At 41.2% G+C, this 19,699-nt stretch overlaps 3 protein-coding genes and 1 pseudogene across 3 annotated transcripts; 1 reads left to right on the top strand and 3 right to left on the bottom strand.

The window, feature by feature from the left end:
• Positions 1-7,020: 7,020 nt before the first annotated feature.
• On the bottom strand, positions 7,021-7,823 carry LOC103721436 (protein NDR1-like). The gene has a single exon (XM_008811639.4). It carries the CDS (start codon positions 7,821-7,823, stop codon positions 7,248-7,250), a length of 576 nt encoding a protein of 191 aa, XP_008809861.2. The 3' UTR covers positions 7,021-7,247.
• A 2,661-nt stretch (positions 7,824-10,484) lies between these two features.
• Positions 10,485-11,214, top strand: LOC103721437 (annotated as a pseudogene).
• Positions 11,215-13,002: 1,788 nt separating this feature from the next.
• LOC120106805 (NDR1/HIN1-like protein 26) lies at positions 13,003-13,653 on the bottom strand. The gene has a single exon (XM_039119855.1). It carries the CDS (start codon positions 13,651-13,653, stop codon positions 13,003-13,005), a length of 651 nt encoding a protein of 216 aa, XP_038975783.1.
• A 3,788-nt stretch (positions 13,654-17,441) lies between these two features.
• On the bottom strand, positions 17,442-19,473 carry LOC103721424 (peroxidase 1-like). The gene is made up of 4 exons (XM_008811623.3): positions 19,205-19,473; positions 18,924-19,112; positions 18,643-18,805; positions 17,442-18,066 (listed from the first exon to the last, which is right to left on the bottom strand). The coding sequence occupies exons 1-4, from the start codon at positions 19,421-19,423 to the stop codon at positions 17,657-17,659; spliced, it is 981 nt and encodes a 326-aa protein (XP_008809845.1). The 5' UTR covers positions 19,424-19,473; the 3' UTR covers positions 17,442-17,656.
• Between the last annotated feature and the right edge of the window lie 226 nt (positions 19,474-19,699).

The following is a 19,699-nucleotide window of genomic DNA, read 5'->3' as shown; positions in this document are numbered from 1 at the left end:
CCGATGTTGGGAATTGTATCCTAAAAGTCAATCGTTAGCATATATATGATTGAATTTTGTAAATGAATGGATAAATTAATAAAGTGTTATTTGGCATTATTCATCATTTCATTGTACATCTTCAAATGAACTCTTATATAATAAAGTCCTTAGGACTTATTTTATGATAAAGGAGGATTTATCTTCGAGTCCTTAAATCTGTTCGCGACCAAATGATATGCTGTTACTAAGACGACAGCATTATCAAGATTAGGTCGTTGTGTGATATATACGTTGGTTGTCCTTTTAACCAAGGAGTGTGGAGACACTGATATGTCACACAGGTGAAGTGTAGGAGTACATTTCACTGAACGTGATCAATTTCGGAACGCTCTACTGTCAAGAGATGTTTCGAGTGGATATGTATATAAATATCCCTTAGACCTGAGATCACCACAGTGATTAGCAAGCAACTCACTGTACTTTAGTACCGGACTAGCAGAATTTCTAATTTTGGGACGGAAGGTTACTGGGTGCAGTCAAGTACTTGCGAAATCAGTGCGTGAGTCAAGATGGAATTAACCCCTTCTGAAAACAGTAGATAATGCTTTGTGTTCAATTTAGCAAAACTTTGGTCAGGATAATCCTTGTGAGGAGTCATAGGATTTCTAAAGTTAATCACATAGAGGATGTACTTATTACAGAGTTGACAGAACTCTGAGATCATCCTGGCATTAGGAATCAAAGGGATGAATTATACAGCAACCATAGTCCAAGATTTCAGAATATTCGTTTCGTATTTATTCGGCCTATCCGAACATTGGGTACCATTGCTAGATGGTCACATCGATTAGTGCAGGAAGTCGTTCCTATACTACCGGTTTAGGTTCGAACCTATGAGGTCACACGCATAGAAGTTTCCTGATTGATCAAGATGGCTGAAGGATGATTGAAAATCATTCAGGGGTAATTTGGTCAAGTCGATTAGCAAATTATCGTAAAAAATAATTAAAGTAATTATTGAAGGATTAATTAGTAATTAGATTACTAATAAATTTAATTTAATTAAGTAATTGGACTAAGCATGAGCCAAATTGAATTGGATTCAATTTTGGGCTCAATCAGAATTTTTGACCTGAATGAATTAGGTGTGAACCAAGAGGAATTAAGCTGACCAAATTAAATTAGATTAAATTTGTATTTAATTAGGGATTGACCTAATTGGATTAGGTTCAACCCAAGGTAATTGGACTTTTCTAATTGTTAGGATTTGATTGAATTAAATGGGTTTGATCTGAAATTGTTCAGATCTCGAAATCCACATGTCACATATCCATGCATGGCGCCATAAATTGATTTTTAATATAATAAAAAATTAATTTGATTCATTTAATGGCGCCATGGGATATGTGGCACACATTAGGGACCTCCTTCATCATCAGATGGGGCGACATGGAGAGATAAGTTAATGAAAAGAATTGGATAAGATCAAATTCTCTCTCTTCATGGCGCCATGACACATGTATGCATTTCTCTCTCCCATTTGCATTTGAGTTTGAATTTTGAATTCAAACTCCACCCACCTCAACATGACCCTCTAACCATCAGATTGTGGGCACGGGAATTAGAAATTGAAAGAGGGAAATGGCGACATGATGAATGGTTTAGATTAGATCAAGCTTCATCATGTGATGGCGCATGAACTTGAATTTTGAACTTTGAATTCAAAACTCTACAAAATTCTCCCAAAAATATGGATAGTTGGTGTGTGAAGAGGAGAGGAGTTAGGAGGGATGGCGACAATAAGAGGGGGTCATCTTGCTGGTGGTCGAATGCAAGGAAAAAGAAAAGAAAGAAACCTAGTTCATGTGAAAAAGAAAATTCAGCCATTCATCTTCCAACTCGCCATTAGATCTTCCTTAAGTTCATCACGCTATTGAAGTTAGGGGTCCTTGATAAGAGCCTTTAGATCAGATCTAAGTCCTCTTCAATCATTATAAACCATTCCTCCAAATTCTTCCAAGAAGGCAGATCAAAGGTTGATAGTGTCAGGAAGATCAAATTTCAGCCTCAAGAAATTCTGTGCATGCTAGCACTTCCATGGGATTGGATCTCTCCAGGAACTTCGCGTGGATTACTCGTGGAGGCCAGACGATTGTGTGGCTATGAAGCTCGAGCATTTGATCCATTGTATTCTGATTTTGCAAAGGTATAAATCTCATACCAGTACTTTAGATAAGATCTAATCCCCGAGGGTTAAACCTCTTCAGGGGCTCTTTATAGAGTAATCTTCAGAACCTATTCAATGGGTACTCGAAGATTAGTTGGATCATAAATTAGTTAAGTTTAGAACTTAATAATCTCATTTCAGATCTGATATTAATCATGCAAATATTTTAGCATAATCGTTTAAACGATCCCGGCATGTTGATCATGAGTTTTTTGTAGTGATATTTTTGAAATATGATTTTTTATGCATGCTAGAATTAAAATGTTTAATTCAATTTTTTTTTTTGCTACGATTTTAAAATTAAAAGAACTACGATTACTTGATTCTCCTTGTGAAGGGGTATGTAGACAATCCGAACAGGTGCAACCACTAAAAATTTTAAAATTTCAGCACGCAATCACTGCTAGAACCGATCAAACACTTTCACCTGACCCGTGTTCAACCCACTATAAATAGGTTTGGGTTTGGCCTAAACATATTCGGGTCGTAAACAGGTTGACCCGTTTAACCTATTTATTAATTGGGTCGGATATGGATTTTAGACGTCCAACCCGTTTAACCCGTATAACATGTTTAATTGTTGGGTTGGTAGATAAGGGCCAGGAGACAATGCCCAGGGCCGGCCCAACTTTCTGCCGCACACCCGCATGGGCCGAATGCGCATGGCCTCAGCCCGATTTCACCGCGAGGGCTCAGGACACGAATATGATCCCTCACTATTCCTCTCCCGTCTTCGCTCCCGTCTTTCCTCAAGACCCTCGCAGAGTCGCAGCCTCGCTCAGGTCCTCGGAAGGTCAGGGACTGCACGTCAAGGGAGTGGAGAGAGGAAGAGATGGGAAAGAAGGCCATGGCTTTGGCGGCGGTGGCGGCGGTCCTTGCTCTCGAATCACTGCCTTGCCGAACTCGATCTTTCCATCTTCGCTGTCGTCGATCTCGGCCTCACCCTCTCCGTTGAGATCCAAGGATCGCCACCCCCGACCTCATCACCGTTAGAGGCGCCCTCTCAATCGGTATGCTTCACTATCTCTATCCTCCCCCCACCCCACAAACCCCACCACCAAACCCTCCTCCGACGCCACCACCACCAGTCCATCCCCCTCAAGCCCTATGCTCTGAGCCAGGCCTGATCTATCAAAGCAGGCACCTCTCTCTCTCTCCGTCAAACCCTCCACCTCTCTGTCGAACCCTCCACCTCTCTCTCTCTCTCGGTCTCTCCCCGTCGAACCCCCCACCTCTCTCTCTCTCTCCGTCGAACCCCCCACGGCCCAACCTCTCCGTCGAACCCCCTACGACCCCACCTCTCTCTCTCTCTTGCCAAAAGCAACCCCACCAGCGGCCGAGATCGACGACAGGATGACTGGCCCACCCTTCCATCTCTCTCTCTATATTTGGTTAAACGGGTTAGAAGAGCAAACTCGACACGTTTAATCAACCTGTTTATTAAACAGGTTAAACGGATCGGGGCGGGTTACCTGTTTAATAAACAGGTCGGATTCAGATTTGTAATTTCTGACCTGTTTAATAAACAGGTCAGGTTCAGATTTATATTTTTCTGACCCGTTTAACATCTGACTCGATCTGTTTATGTCCAACCTGACCCGATTGCCACCCCTAGTGGAAAGTCCATGCTAGCCATACCTGGCCTAGGCGGACCAAACCAAACGTGAATAATAACCAAACCAAATTAACCATTCTAGCCCTTGACTAGAGCAAGGTTTGGAATCACATTTGAACACCATGACAAGCCACACTACTCGTATTTTTATTTGAGGAAACACACAATCATACCTGGCTCAAACCAACCAATTAAACCACACTCCATATGCACCATCATATCTATGATCCACATCAAACCCTCGAGGGATGTTTGTGGACCCAAATGCAGATGCACCCCTATTATATGTGGAGGGGCTGCATGCCATCATGCAAGCGTTCGGCCACCAACTTTTTATTAGTAGTAAATCTAGATGGAGTAAACTAATTGAAGGATGGCGAGTCAGCAGCGCTTGATGAATTGACTGCCCATGGATTTCGATGTAGCCATGAGCAAGTTTTGCATGCCACCTTGGCCATATTGACTCACACTAGTAGACCTTCACACCCTTGTACACTCCCATTAGGTACTTGGTTGTTATTGTCCGATGTGACCTTGTTGCCTAGTTTATTGAAAGGAATGAAATGGCCACACCATTGACCTCTAAGCCGCTCCTTGTAGAAGCAATATCCAGGATCTTCTTGGTGCGCAGTTTACATTGTAGAGTAGTATATAGTGCTGAATAGCTACCATCAAGGGATGGATAGTTGTTAACAATGACACACTATGTGTATCACATAAGATCGTCTTCTTTAATAGCCATCCATTTTCTAATGGTGGTCATAAAGTATTGCACGGTATTTTGTAGTGCAAATCGTGCACTATAGAGAATCCGTGCTCAATAGAGCCAGGCCACTATTTTAGAGGGTCGATGATGAACATGATATAGTTATTGATGCCTAGCTTGTATTCATTGCGACACTGCTCCGAAGCAATGAAGTTCGGAGGATGAAGTCTTTGTTGTTGCTGACCAGATGGTCTAAAATGATTCTCGATTCGCTCACCTTTAGCTTTGCTCTAGCCTCTTCAAGCACATTTACTGATTGGATGGACGGCAACAATTCTACTAATTCCTACGACTCTGGGTTCGAGGCCTTGCTACGGCAAGAAGGCAGCTTCAAGAGCCGAACTTTAGTGATGTGCATCGAGACCGACCATAGCTCACACGAGAGGCCATGTAACTAAAACTCACCACAAAGCCAGTGCACCACTAGTCAAGGCCAGCCACTTGGCATGCTCGGAAATGCGCTGCCAGGTTTGAATATTAAAAAGTCCCTTACAGTTGGCAACACGATAGTTGAGATCCCAAGTGATCTCTAAAATCATGCCGACCTACCAGGTGGGGCACGATCCTCATGCAAAATGCCCGTACCTGATATTCGGAATGTGCAAAGGCTTGCCAATTCTGGTTGATCCACGTGCCCAAATTCCATGGTGATAGACTCTCACCTTTGCCTATACAACCAACTCTCCAGAGAACCTTCCAAGTAAGTGCCTGAGTACCTTAACAGACTATTGAAAATCTCTTAATGTTTCCTAAGTATCGTTCTTACTTAGGCATCAGAGGGTCCTCTGCCGGACATATCACAACAAGAGGATCTCCTTATCTGTGTCGTATCAAGTCAAAGCGTGAACTAGTATCTCGACAACTGCCACCCGCATTAGGTCTCGGTCTAGCATGATCCAAGCCCTCTAGCACTAATACTTTACTTTCTTGGCGCACCTAGTATTGCAACACCTAGTATTGCTGATGATTGGAGTTAGGAAGGGATGGCGAGCAAGGGACTGTTTGTGAGAAGGTGAGACCAGGCCGGGCCTTAGATTTCATCATTTGGTCGGGCTCGGGCTGGAAAAGCGTAAGGGCCGAGGCCGCGCTGGGCCGGATGGATATTCCCTCAGGTCGTTCTTCCCGGACGGTACTGTCTGGGGACTCTTCCATAAGCCGCTTCGAGGTTGTGTACTCAAATCCACGAACTCAAATCCAGAAAAGAAATAAAAAAGAGCAAAAAAAAACGAGAGAAAAACCCCTTTTTCGTTTTCTCTCTTCAGCTCGCTTGCTCGCCATGGCTGGACTGGGGTCCTCGAGCTCGGAGATTGATCTCGACCACCTGTACGGACCCCTTTCTCTCCCTTTCTGTCCATCCTCTTAATTTCTTGATATTTTCCCTTTTTTCTTGAATTTTTTTGAGCTGTAATTCGCTGCAAACTCTAGTTCGTTTGATCAGGAGGGAGGTTAGGATTCGAGATTTTAGTGGTTTTTCTCTCAAGATTTTGACCTTAAATAATTTATTCTGGAGATTTTCGAGGTGGGTTCACATCTCAGACCAGCTCAAGTACTTTCCTTTCTTCTAAGTGGGATTCACTCTTGTTCTTTGAAGAAAAAACGTGAGCAAAAGATGTTGAGGTGATTGGCGAAATGGTTCGTGTCTATGACACATGCCACAAATAAATGAATCTTGCTGCTCGACCCCATGAAATCATAGAATCATTGTATCTCGCTGGTGACTGGTGTTGATCTGATTCCTGTTAGCGTGACTTTTACCACAGCTCCACTGGTTTTGGATCTCAAACTCAACGCTTTTAAATTCCTCCTCTTGCACTTGTGCAGTCTAAGTCAAACCATCTGATGATTTTTCATTTGGATATGGAGTTTTATTGGCCTAAGTTTATGTTATTTTAGTTTAAGGGGACCAAGCTTTTTGAGAGAGAGAGAGATCGTCCACATGAAGCAGTAAATTATCTGTTCAAATATTTGAGATGCACCACCTAGATGGACTGAAACCCTCCATTTTGAGGGGCGTGACAGCTAAAGCATCAACCAATTCATATAACCATGCTGTAGCTGTTTTAGTAGATCAAAATCTACTAGCTCAATGTAACTAGGACTCGTTTGGTTAAAGTATGGTCAACTGAAAAATTGCAGAAATGCCTGTATTTACTTAGTGTTTTGAAAAGAAAAAGATGGAAAAGTAGATTTTTTCTCGTAAAAAAAAAAAAATCTATGAGCAACATGAAAAGGTCTAATTTTTAATTGGCTAAACATTGGAGATTTTTTTTTTTTTACAAAATATTCTTAAGCTTTTCGATAAAATGGAGTAAGATCTTTTTTTTTTAATTAAGCGTATAACAAATATTTTATACAACTCCTCTAGAAAATTAGATGCTTAATTAAACATAAACTACTGTAGGATATATAATTTTTTTGTAGTCAACCAAATATGTAAAAATTAATTTATTAAGCATCAGCATTTCAAAAAAAATATTCTTAGTAAGAAAAAATTCTATCTATAAACCAAACAAATTCTAAATGGATATTGAAATCTAAACAAGTATGAGCAAATACACAATCAAACAATACCCAGAGCTTCAACAATATGCGACAACAAACTAATTAATTAGAACACGAACACAAGAGGTGTTTCATGCCTATGTATATATATATTCCTATCCTCCCAATATCCGTGACTTCCGTTTCCTGCGAGTCCGTGACTTCGGTTTCCTGCTGCTAATCCGATGCATCTTCACCCTACCAACCTTTCCATCCTTTCCAACCGGCACCCTTGCTTGCTCGACGATCCCATGAACTTTACTCCACCACCATAAGGTCTTATACCTCACCCTCGTCACCAACCCCATCGTCAACTTCGTCGTCCCATTGGCGACGGCCCTCACAACTGCTTCGCTCAACCTCCGGCCGGCATCCACTCTTCCCCTCAGCGAAGTAGTCTTCTGATGACCTTGATAGAAAGAAGGCATCGTCATCGACCCGGCATTCTCATCGAATAAATACACTGTGACGTTCATATCGGAATAGTAGACTCCGCCACCTAAGTTGGGGTTGGAGACCTCGAGACCGAACAAGATGGTGGTGTTCTCGGTGCCATTCAAGTTTGGGATGGAGAGGTCGACGATGGCGTAGGAGGGGGCCGAGGGGCGGAGGATTAGCCAAAGAATTAAGATGACGAAACCGAAGAGGACGATGACGAGGAGCCAGATGCAGGCTCCGCCGGAGCGAGACATTTCGCATCGGCCGGCAATACTGTGGGAAATATTATGGGGATGGGTTGGTTCGGAATCCCGGGGTTGTGTTTGCTTGGAGTTGGAGGGAGGCACTTGATTCTTTGCCTTTTCCTATGGAGTTTTTCTTTTTTAAAAATTTTTCAAGAATAACTTGACGCTTTTTTCCTCTCTTGGTGGAAAGCAACTTGATACGTTACTTGAGGAAATTCTCTAGTTCGGAGCTGGACTGTGGAGGTCCAGACCTGCAGTCACAGCCATATAAATCACCAACAAGATGAACACTATGATTTGAGCTCTTTCCAAATATGACGGGAGAGGGCGTACCCAGGCTAGTCCTATGTACTGTGTCATGATTCGCACACACGCTTTGATCGACAGGTGGATAGTTGCCATAGCAGAGGTAATCAGTGGGCAATGAGCAGTGGGTAAATGGTAAATGCATGGAAGGATTAAAATGAGCGTATTTTTTGAGTCCATGACTATAGAGGTCAATTTTTGATAAGGTTGGAATATAGAAAGTGGGATTAGAGCATTTAAATATGTAGGGGTTTCGTTTGACTACAAAGTGCGTTCTCCCTGCCACATACGATCATTGATAGAATCAAGAATTACAATTCCTAAATTGCATGTATCCAGAGGCTTTTGTGTGATTAATAGGTCTCTTGTAAACGTGAGGGGTTTGCGTTTATAGCATTATTATTCTTTTAAGTACATCCTGTCAAACGAAAGTCAAGCACGGCATGATGCAAAAGAAACTGTTGCGGGGACGGCGATTTGGCCGGAGCCTCGCGCAACAGCATAGCCCACATTAAGCTAGCAGAGAAAGAGGACCACGTTCCTCCCGAGGTATTGTCCGCTTTGGGCGCTCCGGCCCGCGCGTCCAGCGCTGACGGGGGGAGACTGGTGCCCTCACGGGTTTGCCCTTCAAAAGGCGCCTCGAGAGGAAAGGATTTCCACCCCCCATTTAAGGCATGGAACCTTTCCGCTACTAGCCGATGTGGGACTAAATTCAAGGCCCCCTCCCCTCCCCACAACATAGCCACCCAGCGAGAAGGTTCCTTGCCGGTTTTTAACGCCGGGGGCCCCCACAGTCCTGAAGAGTAGTCAATGGAGGGAGGAGGCGCCCCTTCCTGGCGCGCCATCTGTTGCGGGGACGGCGCTTTGGCCGGAGCCTCGCGCAACAGCATAGCCCACATTAAGCTAGCAGAAAAAGAGGACCACGTTCCTCCCGAGGTATTGTCCGCTTTGGGCGCTCCGGCCCGCGCGTCCAGCGCTGACGGGGGGAGACTGGTGCCCTCACGGGTTTGCCCTTCAAAAGGCGCCTCGAGAGGAAAGGATTTCCACCCCCCATTTAAGGCATGGAACCTTTCCGCTACTAGCCGATGTGGGACTAAATTCAAGGCCCCCTCCCCTCCCCAAAACAAGAACCATCGTATGTAACCTGCATGGAGTCAGGAATCATCGCTAGTGATACATGTTGGAAAACGTTAGCAGTACTGCATGGAGTATTTCCTGCGAGAGGTCAAGAGGCTCGAGTCCCGAAGTGATCTCATCCATCGTGGTTTCAGCTCCGCGCTTCCCAGGGAACTTGCCCGGAACACAAAATCCGGGTCCCATGAGCAGTGGATCTCGGATTATCCACGTACTTGGGAAGATAGTAGTGGGTTGGTACATTTCTTTTTTATTTTTATTTATTTATTTATTTATTTATTTATTAATGAACCCTTCTTCCCAAGATTCAAGAGGAGAATAAAATCCTTGATTCATCTGGTCAAATATCAACCGTTGTAATGGGATAGCTGTCGTTAGTCTAAACTTTGGTTCCACATGGCTCAAAGAGTCCATGATAGCAGGCATCTCATCTCATGGTCTCTCAAATTATAGGAGTAAAGTAGATGTATGGAGATCCATATAGACGTATGTTTAGTCTCGTATTAACTATATATTCGATAGTACTTGACTACTAAGATCAAAAATCTAAATAATATTTTTTGGCTATTTTTTTTGGATGAAGTATTCTAGATTTTTGGATATATATTATATTATAATATATTATTAATCATATTATTATTTTATTTTTAAATTATAATGAAAATATATTAATGTACTTTGTATTTATATTATGAAACTATTCAATTTATTACTTTTATTTACCTTATTTTCCTTATTAAAATAAATAGTGGTATTAAATAATATATTATAAGTATAAACATAAATAATAATTTTATAATAACAATTAATATATTTTTATAGGAATAGTAATTTATAGGATTAATATATATATATATATATATTTATGGAATATATCACAAGTAGTTTTGGTATTATATGGTTAGTGTCTTTAGATTTCCATAAAATATGAAACAGGTTATTTATGAATATCTGGAGATCTTTAATCGTTAGAGTATAATATACCAAATGAGGTGCTCTTGGATCACAAGAGATCAGATTGCCTTAGGATAAGGATCACTAGTAATTTAAGATCATCTCGGTGATCTTATTTGAGTTACCAAACACCATATAATTGGATTTATAGTGTTTTGAGTGGTTGGCATACTCTATGTTTTTTGGCAAAATTCTGCACTTCATTTTTGACAACTAATAATGGTTTGGCATTGGTATTGACAATAACACATTCAATTTTCATTTTATTCTATGCAGATGGACACCTTCCTCTACACTTAAGAATCTGTTAATGAGAGGGGCACCCTAACAAACTCTGGGACCAAGTGTCAGATGCCATACTTTATGCCTTCATATAGCAAGATCCTGAAAGCAAGGTAGCTTGTGAGACCTGCACCAAGATCAATATGGTCATGGTATTTGGTGAGATCACCACCAAAGGCCAGGGCCGACTGAGAAAATTGATAGCGATACATGCCGAGGTATTGGATTTGTCTCACCCGATGTTGGTCTTCATGCTCATGGCTGCAACGTTCGTCAGCATTGAGGAGCAGAGCCTCACAAAGCACACGGTGTTGATGTCACCTCATAAAGAAGCCTGAGGAGATTGGTTCTGGGGAACAAGGCCACATATTTGGCTATGACTCCCTCTCTGATGCCACTGACCCATGTTCTGGCAACAAAGCTTGGTGCGAGGGTCATATAGGCCCGGAAAAATGGGAAGAGTATCGAGTGTCAAAACAATGGTGGTGCGATGGTCCCAATTCGGGTTCACACTGTGCTTATCTCCATCCAACATGATGAGTCTGTCACCAACGAGCAAATTGCAGCTGACTTGAAAGAGCAAGTGATCCAATTAACGAGTGATCCCTTCCATGAACAGACCATCTTCCACCCGATCAAAACTTTGATTTCAGGCCTGGAATGGTCGCTATCAACCTTGACTTGAAGAGAGGTGGGAATTTCAGGTTCCAGAAGGCAGCAGCATGTGAGTATTTTGGCTGCGATGATCCTAATTTTGCATGGGAGAAAGTCAAGGTTTTGAAGAGTTACCAAGCTTGATTCAGTCATTAAAGTGCTAGTCCGTAAGAGAGATGCTTCCATGAGATTTTTATGTCCTCTTGGTTTTGCAGTCTATAACTATTCGGGGCTGCCTGCGGCCTTTTCTTGGTGCAAGTTTTTTCTGCCATTCATGTTGGTTGAGTGAAGTGTATCTTTAATTCCTGATCTCTCGATACCTTTACCTGTTCTTCATGTTATTGCTAATTACTAAAGATTGAGTGAAGTTGAAACACCTTGTCTGTCTATTTTGCATATCTTAATTTTTTAATTGGCTTTTGTATTACTTTATTTTGATTTTATTGTAATTCTGACTTCAGATCATCTTGATTTGGTTGGTTCTGGTTAAGCTGAACCATCTTATTTTATTCATAAAGCTTCGGTTCTGGAAAAAAGCACCTGCCTATAGAAAAGTGTCTTGATGACTATATGTCCATATGACGTCTACACAGCAGTTTGCACTCTGGATAATATGCACAATGATGGAAGTCAGATAAATCTAATCAAGCTCTCTTGTTTTAGGTTTGGTTATACTCTCTAGATAAATGGTTGTTGTGTTCCCTCTTTCATCGACTGCATGGTCTTTAACCACCACAAGTTTTCTACTGCTGTTTTATGAGCGCATATTGTAGCTAAAGAAGACTTTTGATTGCATTTCCTTTCAACCCAAAAAATGGGATGGAGTCTGACCTGCTCTTCTTGTTCCAATTCTGAAGGCAAATTATCTACATGCTCTATGGGAATGCCATGACTTCTCAGATTTTGTAACATGTGTCTTTGCTAGCTTAGTAAATATTTTCTTACTGTCATTGCCTGATATCCTCTCATGGACAAAACTAATAAAAGAACTAGAACTAATTTTGAAAGGGTTAAACAAATAATTATCAGAAAGATAAAAGGTCTGCATTTCTGTTTGACAATATCCAGTTCATGTAGCAAGCCTTGATGGGTACAAACGAATGGTCAAAACTACAATGTCGGAAAATAAGTAAATTATCACATATCTAGTTCAGAAGTGAATAGGAAAACTTGAAAACTAAGTGAACCAATGCCACTGATCTTCTGCCGCTCCTTTATCTAGTTGAATTGCTCAACAAGGAGCAAAATGACACCCCTTTTCCTTCTCTGAGCAAATATCACCCCTATTCTAAGTGCAAGCCTTATGAACAAGGCCGGACTCGTGTTCAACATAGGATTGATCTGGCGTTCAATTCTTAGTGCCCTCACCTTTCTTATTTTCCTCTCTTCCTTCATTTTCCCCTGTTTTCATCTTTTGTTTCAAGTGGGGGTTCTCTTCCCTTCATGGCCCGTGCCCACTTCAGTATTTCATAAAAATTTCTGGTGGATTCCTCCATATTTTTCTCTTTTTTTCATATAAAAGTTAATCCACTTTGTGCCTTTGTTTTTGTTGCATGCCATAGGCGGCTCTTCTTTGGATATGATTCATAGTTTTTTTTAAAAAAGAGAAAAATCCATTGCATCCATCTCTCTCTGAGAGAGAGAGAGCCGTGAAAATCAAATGAAATTTGGAGTCTCTTCAATGGATCACATGAAAAAAAAGAAGAAGAAAAAGTAAATAAAAAAAATCATCCATATACCAAGTATTCCATATTCTTGATACGACAAAGTTGTTGTTTACACATTCCCGAGCGAGAAGAAACGTGAGAGAGTGAAGTCAGGAGGGAAGGGATCACACGCAAGTTATTTAATGTCAACACTAGAAGTAGATGGAGCACTTCTCGTTCGTGTAGGCAGCCAGGAGGGTTCCGTCGGAACCCACCGCCAAGTCGCACTCGACGTGCAAGGTATGGTGGTGCGTGTCCCAGGTCTTCACCTTGAACCGGATGAGCGATTTCAAGTCGAGCCGGAACTCGACCCGGCCAGCCGCCGCCTCACCCGACAGCTGGGCCGCCAGCGCGTCCCCGGCCGCCGGCGCCGTCCCGGTGAGGTTCCCGGCGACCTGCGTCGTGTTCTTGGGCGGCTGGAAGAACGGGTTCAGGACCGGACCGGACGCGACCATCCTTTCCTTGTAGTAGACCGAGCCGTAGACGACGTCGTAGTAGATGCCAATCTTCCGGTTGGAGTTCCGGTCTGTGACGTTGAAGGAGATGGGCGAGTTGAGGAGGCCGGCCGACGGCTGGGCGACGGCGGGGGCGGAGAAGGAGGAGAGATAGAGGCGGGGGCGGTGGGGGCGGAGGCTGAGCCAGAGGATGAAGACGATGAGGCCGGCGAAGAAAAGGAGGGAGAGGAGAACGGAGCAGACGCACATGGCGAACCGGGTCAGCAAGCCCTCCCGGACAAGGTGCCGGGACCGGCGGGGGTTGGACCGGCTTTGGGTCTGGGGCGGTGACTGGAACGCGGACGACATAGCAGGCACTCTGGATGAGGGTGAGTTTCTACGTGAAGGGAGCGGTGACGGGACTCTTTTATAGAACTGGGAACAGGACGGAGATGGCGAGCTTTGGAAAGGGGTTAGGCGGTGGGAGAATATAGAGATCCTTCAGCTTTTCTCCTTCACTTTGCTGTTCGGGTTGAGGAAGAAAGGAATATTAACTAGTTGGACACTTTTGCTTCTTTCTGTTCTTGAACCGACCCAAAGCGGAGTTGGTCTAGTAATAATACCGGGGGCTGAACCAAATTAGTTTTAGGTCTAAGTTTGAGCAGCTTCAGGTTATCTTTGGTGTTATAACATGATTCCTCAGAAATTTCAGCTGGTTAAAATCATTGAACTAATCACATGGGTCCAAATTAAACTTGTTCGCGTTTGGTTTTAGCATGATGTTTTCCGCATGCAGTAGTTCTTAAAATATAAAATTATATTGAAATTTCCTCCATGATTCTAAGCCCTGTTAATACTAGAGCACTACACATACAACCTGCTCATCCAGGAGGCCACTAATCAATAAAAATCTAAATTTTTCCAAATCTTTCAATAAGGAAACAAGACAAAATCATTTTAAAATATACTTATTAGATGAGAGTCGCATTCATGTATAGTTTCTTTCTGTGATCACAATAATTCTACTTTCTTTTATATACATCATCTGAGCTTAGAACCAGTATATAAGCGGTTCACAAGTTTTGCGAAAGGTTGCGCTCAAAAGGACTATTCTTGAGTTGGTTTTATGTGGATTTGATTTAAATCCGGTCGATTTTATTTATTATGGGTTGGGTCGGTTGTGATCCAAACAGCTGAAGTACCAAGTATCCCTTCCTTGGGGCTGTGGCACAGTATGCTCCAAAGCACCAGAGACAAGACACGAGATCTGAAAAGCGAGCACTTCGACAGTTAACCAGCTTTTTTGTTTTCATAAAGGATAAAAAAAAGAAAACAAACCAAGGAGAGAATGAAGTGCCAGCTTAGGTTTGTAATGTTGTAAAGTACTTTTGATATAGCATCCTTGGGTGCTTTATAACCTTTTGATGTGACTGAGAATTTCTGCGAAACTTAGGCCTTGGGCAACTTGGGGAATCAAAAGTGGCAGGCTATGGACAGGACTTCTTCCCAACAGCGTCTGAAACTGAACTGAGAACAGTTCTCCGTCACTGGGATCAAATATCGACTGCCTCAGACTGCTTAAAATGCTCAAGTCACATTGGATAGGATACTTTTTGATTATATTCTGGTGCTTTAAAGAAATTAATCAATCCGTTCCCTTAAAAAAATAGAAAGGAGAAGGAGATAAAGAGAGAGGTTCGAGTCATTGGATGACTAGATATTTGATAGGTCCTTTGTGCTCATATTTGTTTCCATCACTCATTTAATTTAAATTAGTATTCTTTCTTTTTTATTTGTTGCTTGGATATTATGTCAATCTATTTCATGATTCTTAGTTTTATTTAAATTCTATTAACGGCCATTTAAAATCTTATCCAGGATTATTTTTGGCCAGTAAATTTAAAGGCAAAGACAATGCTGAAAAAGTTAAAGCCAAAATGCCAGAGCTTTAGCTAAGTTGTTTTGATTTTTCAATCTGTGATAAAAGCATCATAGGTCATTATGGTTGTAATGGCCCACGTCTTCATTTAAAAAACAAAAAAGCGCTAGCCAAAAAAATATTATTGGAGGTCATTGGCACTGTATAAGTATTCAAGAACTTTCTAGCACGTAATCTATATTGGACTAAACATATATCTATACAGTATTTATATACTCTCTTGTTTAAGTTTTCGGGTCATTGTTAAAGTCTATATCCTATTAAATTCAATCACAAATACCACAATCAGATCGTAGTTAGTCTCAAATTGGCCATACTGCAGTATCCCTCCTAGTCCATAGGGATTACAGATCGTGTCTGCTCTGATACTAATTATAATAACTTACGATCTGGCTTAAAAAATAGCTGGAAAGTATCATTTGAATTCTTCATTTCCACATAAATACCTATCCCTGGCACACTACCGACCTGAGATTAAAGACACCCATACAGGTCCTCGCTATAGCATCATCCATCTAGTAGATTTTATTATTGTATATTTAATTCAATTGTACTTTTTGCTAAGTTCTTAGACCATGCAACAACATTGTTCTGTAAGCTTTCAATTTGTAAGTTATTATGCTAGTCACAATCATCACCTATACACCTACACACAATATAAAGCTCATATTAGAAAAATCTTGAAAGAAAACTTTGAAGATAATTTGATGACAGATTTGAAGTGAAGGAGAGTACTTAAAAAAATTATGCCTGGTGATGATATAATGGTGACAGAATCATTAATATTGAGATTCAATCATTAAAATTTCTGGTGTTATTGACCACAAAATATAAAATATAGAAAAGCAGAATTGCAGCTTGTTTCATTTTGCTTATGAACCCATCCATGCTGCATTGCAATAATAATGACGCATTAAACTTTCTATGTTCCTGAACTTTTCGTGTTAATAATATTTTTAAGAAATAGTTATGCTCATAATTGAAAAAGAGTCCCCTTTGCATGCATGATTACCATCTATCATTAACATGGTATGGCTGATTCTGTTAATTTCTCCTTCCAACTTCAGGTGCTCATAGTGTTGGATTCTGTCACTGCACATTCTTCATCGATCGACTTTACAACTTCAGGGGTATTCATTAAATTATCCGCCGAATGAACCTAGCTTGCCCAAAACCCTAAAACAGAAATAACCTCCTCATGTTAACAGAAGTTGCTAACTCTAGATCCAACAGTCTCCATGAATCAAGTGGCCTCCACCCCTTTTACTCTAGACAACTCGTTTTATCTCTATGTGCTCAATAAGAAGGCAATTTTAAAGTTGGACCAAGATTTGGCTCTCACAATCTCACAAGTAGATTAGCTTCAAGATATGCGAATAATCAGAAATTTTTCAGGGGATACTTTTGAAAATTCATGATCAAACTTGGAAATGTGGGTGTACGAACAGGACAAAAAGGTGAGATCAGACTGTCAGAGTAAATAGTGACATGTCCAAGAAGTTGAGAAATTAATTGTATTCTCATAGTCTGTTTTATATTCTTTTTTCATCATCTCAGTTCAAGTCTCATATATTTATTATTGTTGTAACTTAATTCATTAATGATCTGAAGATAATAAGTAGAACCATGTGAGGTTCAGAATACATTGACTAAAAAAGAGCTTCTATTCTTGTACTGAAAGCTCCTAAGTATTGTCACTGTGATAATGGGCCATCAATTCATTATAGTGGGTTTAGTTTGTCATGCTTGTAGGTTATCCTGCCTCCATAATTTGTCTATGAGAAAATCATTAGCTCAAATTTTCAGTTGACTGACCTAACTGTGATGCATGTTACTTCTACCTATCTTCTATTCTCCCTTTTCCAAGAATTTATTGTGCTCTATCCTTCATTATCTTGCATCCAAAAAATAGAACCATCGTTATGTTTAAATTATATATTTTTGAGGAAAAGGGAGGAATAGTTAAAAATATCACTGAGTAAATGGAGTCCAACAAAAGTTTTTTCCTAAATTTCATAAGTCCCTCAATTAATCTTCTACCTGTCTTTTATACAGTATGTTTTGGGAGGAAATATTATTTATAAGCCTGGTATAGATATATGATTCCTGATTGGTTCCTAAGTTAGAAGCCTCATGAGAGCATGCTTTGGTGCAACGGTAAAGTTGTTCTATTATGATTTGGACATCGAGGTGTTTATTTCTGTTCTTGGGACCATGGTAGAACAACTGTGGCATCTCAAACCTTTCATTACGATAACTCATTGAAAATTACTAGCAACTAAAAACATTATTACTCACCCGCTTAAGAATCAAAGAAATACAAATACACTCGAAACTGTCATCTTCACATCACTGGATCTCTTAAAGAAACATAACGCAGCAATCCCAATATCCTAATAATCTTCCATAGGATCAAATAACAAGCCTGGCTAGCTAGTTAACAAAAGCACACGTCTTCCTGATCTCACCCTGCGTGCCTGTAAGGACTTGGATGTTACCCATGTTAATCATGGAGTCCCCGAAATCTTTGAAGAACTCCGATCCAAAGGCACCACCAGCTTGACGCAGAACATAAGCTCTGGTCTGGCTGTTTTGAAGAAGAGCTGCATCAGACTCGAAGAGCCCTCTCCTCTTTGACACATCGGTGTAGTAGCTTGTGTCGAATGTTCTGAAGCTCCCTGGATCCATCTCCACAAGGGTCGTGTTATCATTGGGGGCGCACTTGGCCTTCAACTTTGGTATGTAGTTGCCATCAAGGTTGGGGTCTGTGTCACCCCTGCCGGTGTAGTTGTATATGCGGTTCGAAAAGGCTGTGCAGTGCGAGGTCCCCAGTGTGTGCCCACCTGGTTGGAAAGGAGCCCAGTTAGATTTATGATCCTTGGTTGTTCATATAGAACTTTCAAATCTAATCCAAATGTTCTCACTACAAGGAAAATGGAAATTCTCGGCTTTGATATGCTGAAACTAAATAGAAGCGTTGGTAATTTGGTTCGTGCGCCAAAACTAGCGCCACCAACTAGCAACTCCTTCAAAAAGTGTCGGCAAATTAATTTTTGAATCTCACGTTGCCGACGCTTTTGCGACACTTTAGAAAGTGTTGGAAATAAAACTACCGACGTGGATAAGCGTCGGTATATACATTAAAAAGTGTTAGCAATGCCTGTTTTTTTTTTGTAGTGTCTCCAACTCTTAGTTTTAGAGTAAATATAGGACTCCTTGAATTTTGGCATGTCAAAGAATCAGGATTTGATTGTGCATAACATCAAACGTAATTTTCCATGCTCTATTTGATATAGGTATCTGATGAATTGGCTTAAGTTGGCATACGTAAGTTATGCAAACAATGAGCACAACAGAGTTGTATGTTGTAGGTAAATCAAACTTTTGTTTTCTCAAAAAGTAAATCAAATTATATGCACCTGATAGAACTACTAGGTCTTTGACACTAAGACCCTTGGAGGCAAAAGATGATATCAGTGAAGAAATGGTGGAATTGGAAGGCGGAAGCTGCCTGGTCTCCTGGGCAATTGATACGCGGCCATCTCTTCGGCCTGTCGGTACTGGCCAGAATGGTCCTTTGGTCTGGAAGCAGATAATTTTTTTGGTTAGAAAGGCCCTTAATTTATCAATCAGATAAGCTGTAGAATTGAACTAATACATGGCATTTCTTTTTCATCAAAATATACATGGCATTTCTTACCAAGAACACTGCATCCCTCGCAACCAATGCAACGATGTCGGCACAGGAGACTGTCATAGGACAAGCTTTCTCCAATCTAGCCTTGACACGGTCGATCACCCCAAAACCTCGGAGGCTTTGATTTGGGGGTGCATCTTTCTCAGCTACATTGTTCTGAGTAGAGTTCAGAAGGACTGAGCCATCACATCCCTGCATGCCGATCATTTATATTAAGAACACATCTTCTTTCATCTCTTGAATGATGTGCAAGAATGTTTGGCATGACAGGTTTAATGACATACCCTTACAAAACAATCATGGAAATGCATCCTAAGTAGAGGACCAGCAAGACTTGGAGCAACCGAAATGACTCGAGTCATCTCCTGGCGAACGATGAGTTCGATATCAGGACATGTCTTGCTGTAGAACCCAACCTGCAGGCCTTGTGCTGCCGCTGTGCCCAAGCAGAGAAGCACAAGAGCCAAAGAGAGCAAGAACATGGAAAAGGTTCTTGAGGCCATCTTACAGAGCAAAGGTTATAGAACTCTAATGCTGAAGTTTACAGAACTTGAAGCACTTATATAGTGTCTGGTGATCATCAGACTTGTACTTTGAAATGCTCATCTTCTTTGCAGTTTCATTTGTTTCTCTTACTTCTTCAATGGTTTGAAGAGTCTTTTAGTATCAATAATCGAGGTACGATTTTATGAGAGGAGTTCGGTGAGGAAGAAAATTTAAACATTTCGGCGAGAGGGTTGACTTAGCTTATGTTAGAAGCAATCACGTAACCTCGAGGG

This window comes from Phoenix dactylifera, unplaced genomic scaffold, assembly GCF_009389715.1.
Source record: "Phoenix dactylifera cultivar Barhee BC4 unplaced genomic scaffold, palm_55x_up_171113_PBpolish2nd_filt_p 000643F, whole genome shotgun sequence".
NCBI classification, from domain to species: Eukaryota; Viridiplantae; Streptophyta; class Magnoliopsida; order Arecales; family Arecaceae; genus Phoenix; species Phoenix dactylifera.
Note: the sequence above shows the minus strand (reverse complement) of the source record. Positions and strands in the feature narration are given on the sequence as shown.

What these genes read in the sequence shown, in the direction of transcription:
- LOC120106805 (XM_039119855.1), bottom strand. Translation starts at nt 13,653, where the DNA reads ATGTCGTCCGCGTTCCAGTCACCGCCCCAGACCCAAAGCCGGTCCAAC.
- LOC103721424 (XM_008811623.3), bottom strand. Translation starts at nt 19,423, where the DNA reads ATGGCCTCAAGAACCTTTTCCATGTTCTTGCTCTCTTTGGCTCTTGTG. An exon ending in CGAGGGATGCAGTGTTCTTG is followed by an intron (nt 18,806 to 18,923) that starts GTAAGAAATGCC and finishes ATCTGCTTCCAG; the next exon opens with ACCAAAGGACCATTCTGGCC. An exon ending in AGACCTAGTAGTTCTATCAG is followed by an intron (nt 18,067 to 18,642) that starts GTGCATATAATT and finishes CTTTCCAACCAG; the next exon opens with GTGGGCACACACTGGGGACC.
- LOC103721436 (XM_008811639.4), bottom strand. Translation starts at nt 7,823, where the DNA reads ATGTCTCGCTCCGGCGGAGCCTGCATCTGGCTCCTCGTCATCGTCCTC.